Here is a 7484-nt window from a genome sequence, read left to right as displayed (position 1 = left end):
TTGCTATGGCAGCCTAAGCAGACAAGTACACGAGCTAAAGTTCCCCAAGTTTTCTGCACCTTTCTATTGCTGCGACATGCTACTGTGTTCCGGAAAGGTTAGGAGCAGTCCTCTCAGCACCAGTACACGAGCTGCACCCCTGCCTATCGAACCGTGTTGACTTGCGTTTATATTTCCCTATTTATTCCCTGTTAGTGAACATTTTTCATTTTTATTACTAATTTGTTCTTATTCTACTATGAAATGACTGTGTCTTTTCCCTATTTTTCTATGAGAATGTTCTATTTTTCTTACTGATTTGTGAGAGTACTTTTTATAGCCAATATATTAAATCCTCATTGTACATTTGGCAAATGTTCTTTCTGTTGTTTGTTTCTTATTAATTTTGTTTATATTTTGTCATGGAAAAGTTTATTTTTTTTTAAATGTTCAAATCTATTTCTTTTTTCTTTCTTTTTTTTTTTTTTTTTTTTTTTTTGTTTGTTTTTGAGGCAAGGTCTTGCTATTTTGCCCAGGCTGGGCTCAAACTCGACATCTTCCTGCTTCAACCTCCTGAGTAGCTGGGACTACAGGCGCATGCCACGGTGGCTCCCAAATCTATTTCTTTAACTGCATTTGTGTCTAAAAAAATCCTTTTCCATCCATAAACTAAATAAATTGTTTAACTAAATTTTCTTCTTGTTTTATGGCTCCATAATTTGTTTTTTATTCTTTAATCCAACTTATATTCTTTTTGATGTCTGGCATGGAAATGGGATATAAACTGATTTTCTCCCTCAAATATCAAAATTTTACCATACAGTTTTTTTTTAAACAATCTACTCACTTTCCATCAAATTGAAATGTTTCCTTTTCAATATATTACTACTTATATACCAAGGTCTGATTCTTGGTTACTATTATGTTTCATTGCTCTCTCTTTTTCCTTCATTAATATCACTGTCTTATAATTACTGTCCCAATTATATATTTAACTATCTGAAAGAGTGCATTTCTCTTCATTACTTCTCACTTAAGATTCTTCCCCCCTGTTCTTGTCTATTACGCCCAGTGCATTTCTGAGTATGTTGTCAAGTTCTCCCAAAGATCCCATGATATTGGTTGGAATTACATTCAGTATACTAAGTAAAAAGACTCAACATCTTTCAATCTTTCTCTCTCTCTTTATTCAGACCTAGTTGCTATATACCTCTCAAACCATTTAAATTTAGTCTTCAGCTTCCTTACCCTTCTTGTTAGGACTGTCGCTAGACACTTTGTTTTGTCACATTGTGAATGAGACCTTGACACCTTTCCCCATAATGTCTCCCAACTATTGTCACTGAATCACACGGAAGCTATCTCTGAATACTGCCACTTTGTTGAGTTTTCTTGTTAATTCTAACAAGTTTTCCATTGATTCTTAAGGCTCTAGTTAGATTATCATTATTCACAGCCAATATGATTATCTGGAATCTTCCTTCTCATTAGAAATGCTTGTTATTTATCCTTCATCTTAAATATTAGAGGTGAAAACACTTGATTGCTTGGTTGATTTTTTTTTTTTTAAGTACATGCTTCTTTGTTATCCAGCAAAACAGAATGCCGTGCTCAAGCTTTCTGCCAAAGAACATAACTTTGACTTGGCTGCTGTTCAACTACCATCCAAACAGTCAAGAGAAATGGCACTCATGGTGGCTAGTTTGAAGGGCACAAATCACTTCACTGGTAGTTTAGATTTTATTTCCAGATCACACTAGATCATCAGAGAGCCACACACTTGCTTTCCATTTTCTTGGCCCTGCAGAATTGCCTTCATGGAGTTGTGAGCTTTGCCATCCTCCCTGGACTTGCAGTAAGAATGTGTTTAAATCACCTTAAAAATCTATGATCACAATTATTTAAGGGTTTTTTTGAGGTCATTGTCCATGACATCACTTACTAACCTAAATATAAAGAAAGACTTTTGGTCTTTGATACTACAGACCAAGAAAAGGCAGTTGGTATTGTAAGGTTTCAAGACCGGAGTCCAGGGGAGGGGCAGCCCAGCTGAAAGTTAAAGTACCCTCCAGGGTCTCGGCACCAAATGTAAGGTTTTTTGGATTGGCTGGCGCCAGAGAAAGAAAGACGAGCAGAGTTAAAAGAGATAAGTAAAGAGGCTTTATTGAGGTGCTCTCGGGTGGGGGTAACAGGTCCCAAGAGAGGGGCCCGGACGAGCCTCATGGTCCCACGAGTGGAACCAGAGAAGCCGCCCCACCCAGAAGTCTGAGTGGGTTTATATACGTTTTTAGGGATGGGGGATGGGAGCTTCTTTGGCCAGGAGATGTCAGCACTAGGAGTGAGGAATTTCTTTGTTTCAGCTTTAGGGTGGGTATTCAGGAATAGGAGGGGCTTCTTTTTCATTAGGGAAGGGAGGGGTGCCTGCCACCCGCCTTACAGGTATAAGTCATTAATGTTAGATTTTGGGGCCCCTGGTCCTTCAAATTGCACAGTCTGAAGTGTGGGGTTCACTAAGTCATCCAAACAGGTCTCTGGTAGCACAGGGGCTGGGTTAATTCATTAAAGTCTAGGCCTGTATATCTACATTGATAGAGTCATGTTAAAGCCGGGCTTGTTCTATATGGAAAATAGGAACAAATTTGAGTGAAAAAGTCAGAGCAAGGTCTGTTTACTAAAGGAAAAGAACTGACGCTATATGCACCATCACTGGAAGTCTATTTATATGAAAATACAATACACCTTCAATCTGGAATCCTCTCACTAAAAAGTGCTTTCCATTACCGCTTCAGCTTTTACCAAAGATTATTACCAGGAAGAGCCATATCAAACCGTCCAGAATTTATTATAAAAATCTTGTCCAGAATATCGTCCATCATTCAATGTCTCAAACTTAAGGTCCAAGATGAGAAATTTCATTCAGGAATTTAGTTCAGGAAAAGCTTTGATTCTTTTTTCCAATTCCAAAGCTTGCTCATTTTGAGTAATGACATCTGGGGATTACTGAATTTCCCTCTTCTCTCCCAAGGGGCTCAGAACAAAATTTGCCACTCAGTCAGAGCGATTATACGAGCCCTCAGAGTTGACAGATTATTCATTTCATGGTTCCAATTTCCTCTCACTAGTTTATTAGTCTTATCATTAATACTTTTTGTGTCATACCAAATCTTGTTTAGAACAAAGGCCAAGTGGATATGGCATTTTCTTTGCTGCTGTTACGTGGCTGTTCACGGTGCAAACGAGTCCCGTCACTGAGGTATCAGGAGAGTCGGCAGGCGCGTGGTGGAAGGAGGTGGGCAGTGTCACTCTCAGACCTAAGGCGGGGGTTGCCACTCGGCCGGTAGATAGCAGCCGGCCAGGTTCTGTGGCAGAGGCTGGAGAGGGCGGACCCTGCGGATGCAGGGAGCTGCCGCTCAGCCCCCAGGATTAGACTGGTTTTCTTGAGGCAATGCAAGCCTGAATTGATAGAGCTTACAGTTTTCTTGAAAAGCTATAAATCTATATTTTAAAGGAGTCCTAGTGTTTCAAATGTTGGCAACTAATTCAATTTTCTTTTAAACACACTGGACCAGCAAAAAATAGAATAGTGGCTGCCAGAGGGTGGGGAGAGGGGAAAATGGGGACTTGGTGTTCAATGGGTATAAAGGTTCAGTAATACAAGATGGATAAATACTAGAGATCCGCTGTACAGCAGCACACCTGGAGCTAACAGCACAGCACTGGGCACCTGAAAATTTGTTAAGAGGGTAGATTTCACGTTAAGTGCTCTTACCGCAATGAAACAAAAAAGCACAGGGATATAAGGAAATTTCTGGAGATCGTGTATGTGCTAACTACCTTGATGGGGGTGATGGTATCATGGGCATATGCACATGTCCAAACCCATCCAACTGCCCACATTAAACATGTGCAGTTCTTTGTGTATCAGTCATACCTCAAGAAAGGTGATTATTTATTTATTTATTTATTTTGAGCTCCTCCTCGTCCTCCAAGAAAAGTGTTAAAAAAAAAAAAAACCACTCTGGACCAAGCCACCATCTGTGGTCTGGGCCTTTGGACTCAGGGACATTTGGGAACAGGTATCAGGAACCCAATTACCAGGGAGACAAAGCAGGAACTTTGGCAAACTGCTAACTTTGTCACTGGAGTGCTGATGTCATAATGGTAGCAAAGGTCCCACAGAGGTAAGCCCTGGAGAAACCTGAAGTTCTAAGCTCTGTCTCAGATTTTGTGAGCATGGATTAGTACGTAGAGCTCCGGACTTGGAATCTGGAAACATAGACTTGGTTTCAGCTCTGCCTCCAACAAATCACATCGTGGAGAACCCAGTGAATTTCCCAAGGCCTGCATAGCACTCCAGGAGCGAGAAGGAGGTTGGCTAAGGCATGGGAATCTCTCAAATTCTTTATTTCCAAAAGTATCTTATTAGAATCCCCAAAGATAACATGAGCATGAGAAAAGAAGTTTTCACTCCTCTTTCAATCATTTACTTCTGCAGAAGAATTATCTAAATTTCCAATGTTCCAGCAAACACTAAATGAATGGAATTTTCAAGAGCAAGTGAAAAAAAAAAAAAAAAAACCAGATTAAAAAATGGGGGACAGGGGCACTACCACTCTCCACCAAAGGAATTTCTGATTTCACATTCTCCTAGCAACAAAAACAAAGTCACAATGTGCTTTAGTGTGGGGGCTATTTTTTGAAAAGGGCAGAGTTAATATTTACAACATATAAGCAGGGCCATTTGGACATACACTTTTGTTATACCTGATAAGTTTTTGTCAATAATAAACAAATCACAAACTGTAAACAGCTGACTGTTTACAATGTTTTCAGAATATATGATTACTTTAATTCTGCAATGATTGCTTCAAGTTTTTCCTTAAGGGCACCACAGAACTCACCCACCTTTTCTTCTTTTTTATAAAACTGAAAGGTTGGGGTGCACATGACTGCACAGTCCCTGACCACCTCCTCACAGTTGTCAGCGTCCACTTCCAGGAACACCACGTCCTCGTGCTTCACAGACAGGGAATGGAAGACTGGCCGGATGTTCCTGCAGGGCCCACACCACGTGGCCGAGAAGTCCACGGCCACCAACCTCTCTCCAGCCTCCTTGAGCGCTGCCTCAAAGTCCTGCTTGCTCAGGATCATTCTCACCATGTCCCCCTCCAGGAACTCCATTGTTTCTTCTTCAGGTTTCAGGAAGTTGCCTTCCTCAAGCTGGTTGGCTTCTTCTGAACCCTTGGGGAGGGCACCTTCCGTAGACTGGATCATTTCTTCTGAAGCCTTGGGGATATTGCCTTCCTGGGTCATTTCTTCTGGGGACTTGGGGAGGTCACCCTCTTTGGGCTGGATTGTTTTCAACGAAGATTTGAGGATGTCATTCTGCTTAGGCTGGATGGTATTTTCTGGAGACTTGTGGATACTGCCCAGCTTGGGACGGGTGGTGTCTTCAGGGGACTTGGGGATACTGCCAAGCTTGGGACGGGTGGTGTCTTCAGGGGACTTGGGGATACTGCCCAGCTTGGGACGGGTGGTTTCTTTGGGGGACTTGGGGATACTGCCCAGCTTGGGACGGGTGGTGTCTTTGGGGGACTTGGGGATACTGCCCAGCTTGGGACGGGTGGTGTCTTCGGGGGACTTGGGGATACTGCCCAGCTTGGGACGGGTGGTTTCTTTGGGAGACTTGGGGATACTGCCCAGCTTGGGACGGGTGGTGTCTTCGGGGGACTTGGGGATACTGCCCAGCTTGGGACGGGTGGTGTCTTCGGGGGACTTGGGGATACTGCCCAGCTTGGGACGGGTGGTGTCTTCGGGGGACTTGGGGATACTGCCCAGCTTGGGACGGGTGGTGTCTTCGGGGGACTTGGGGATAATGCCCAGCTTGGGACGGGTGGTGTCTTCGGGGGACTTGGGGATACTGCCCAGCTTGGGACGGGTGGTGTCTTCGGGGGACTTGGGGATATTACCCAGCTTGGGACGGGTGGTGTCTTCTGGAGACTTGGGGATACTGCCCAGCTTGGGACGGGTGGTTTCTTTGGGAGACTTGGGGATACTGCCCAGCTTGAGATGGATGATGTCGCTTGGAGACTCAGGGATACTGCCCAGCTTGGGATGGATGGCTTCTTTTGGGGACTTGAGGGTACTGCCCAGCTTGGGATAGATGGCTTGTTTTGGGGATTTGGGGATATTGCCTGGCTTGGGATGGATGGTTTCTTTGGGGGACTTGGAGATGTTGTCCTCTTTGGGCTGGATAGTGTTTGCTGAGAACTTGGGAATGTCACCACCCTGCTGTGGGACCTCAGACTCCTCCGTGGGCACATAGAGTGTGTTGTTGACCATGGGAACAAAGTCCTCTTTGGCCTGGGCTGTGTCCAAGAACTCTGGAACCAGAAAAGCCACATTTCTGGACAGAACATGTAAAGGACTTTCTGAACAAAAAAGTAAATAAATACAATAAAAAAGAAAAAGAAGAAACAAACAAAAAAAAAGTCTAATCATATAATCCAAGGAAGACTGATGTCATTCTTACAGATCATGAATGAAGTCTGATGAATGATATATTAATTTGAATAACCTCATTCAACAGAAGGCCAAATAGCATGTGATTATATGTATCATATATATATATATGTATACATACATACATATAGATGGATACTGTTTTTTAGAGATAGGTTCTCATTCTGGCCCAATTATAGCTCACCATAACCTTGAACTCTGCGGCTCCTGGTTCAGCCTCCTGATCTCCTGAGTAGCTAGGACTACAGGTGCGTGCCACCATGACTGGCCAATTTATTTATTTTTTAGAAAGGAGGTCTTACTATGTTGCCCAGGCTGGTCTCGAACTCCTGGCCTCAAGTGATCTTCTCACCTTGGCCTCCCAAAGTGCTGGGATTATGAGCATGACCCACCGAGCCTGGCTATGTTTTCATTTTTTTTTTTTTTTTAACCACAACTTTCTCTGCTTGGTTCAGTACTATATACTGACCACTCCCTAAGTGCACAGGTCCCTAAGGCAACCCTCTTCCTTCCTCACTCACCATTAGTGTCACCTTCATTTGTGTCTTCTTGAGTGGCCAGCCCCATATCTGGCTTTTCTGGGGCTCCAGTGTTAATGCTTTCCATCGCCAGCTCATCTACATTCACTCCTGATTCATCATAGACGCTGCGTAGCGGAGGCCATACCGTCCAGCTTTTTCCAGCCTATCCAACCTAACATCAAAATGTGAGTCACTACTTCTATTCAGGTGGCGCGTTACAGCTGGTTTTCCCTATCTGTACTCACAACATTGGTATCTGAGAGCTCCATGGTGGCATCAGCAATGATGGCCACACTGTGCCCGAGGCTGTGGATACACGTTCACAGGCATTATTTCCTACAACACAACAAACCACTGAGGTAAGTGCCATTATGAGCAGCACTTTGCAAGTGAGAAAATTGAGCCTTAGAGAAGTTATGTGGCTCAGTCAAGATCGCAAAGTTAGGATGCGGGGCAGGCTCC

At 43.4% G+C, this 7484-nt stretch overlaps 1 protein-coding gene across 1 annotated transcript; it reads right to left on the bottom strand.

The window, feature by feature from the left end:
* Window positions 1–4821: 4821 nt before the first annotated feature.
* TXNDC2 (thioredoxin domain containing 2) lies at window positions 4822–7122 on the bottom strand. The gene is made up of 2 exons (XM_069468273.1): window positions 7023–7122; window positions 4822–6410 (listed from the first exon to the last, which is right to left on the bottom strand). The coding sequence occupies exons 1-2, from the start codon at window positions 7105–7107 to the stop codon at window positions 4822–4824; spliced, it is 1674 nt and encodes a 557-aa protein (XP_069324374.1). The 5' UTR covers window positions 7108–7122.
* Window positions 7123–7484: the final 362 nt, after the last annotated feature.

The sequence above is a fragment of the Eulemur rufifrons genome, chromosome 5, assembly GCF_041146395.1.
Source record: "Eulemur rufifrons isolate Redbay chromosome 5, OSU_ERuf_1, whole genome shotgun sequence".
NCBI classification, from domain to species: Eukaryota; Metazoa; Chordata; class Mammalia; order Primates; family Lemuridae; genus Eulemur; species Eulemur rufifrons.
The sequence above is the reverse complement of the archived record's forward strand: the minus strand, read 5'-3'. Positions and strand labels throughout refer to the sequence as shown.

What these genes read in the sequence shown, in the direction of transcription:
- TXNDC2 (XM_069468273.1), bottom strand. Translation starts at nt 7,107, where the DNA reads ATGGAAAGCATTAACACTGGAGCCCCAGAAAAGCCAGATATGGGGCTG. An exon ending in AAATGAAGGTGACACTAATG is followed by an intron (nt 6,411 to 7,022) that starts GTGAGTGAGGAA and finishes TTTTTTGTTCAG; the next exon opens with AAAGTCCTTTACATGTTCTG.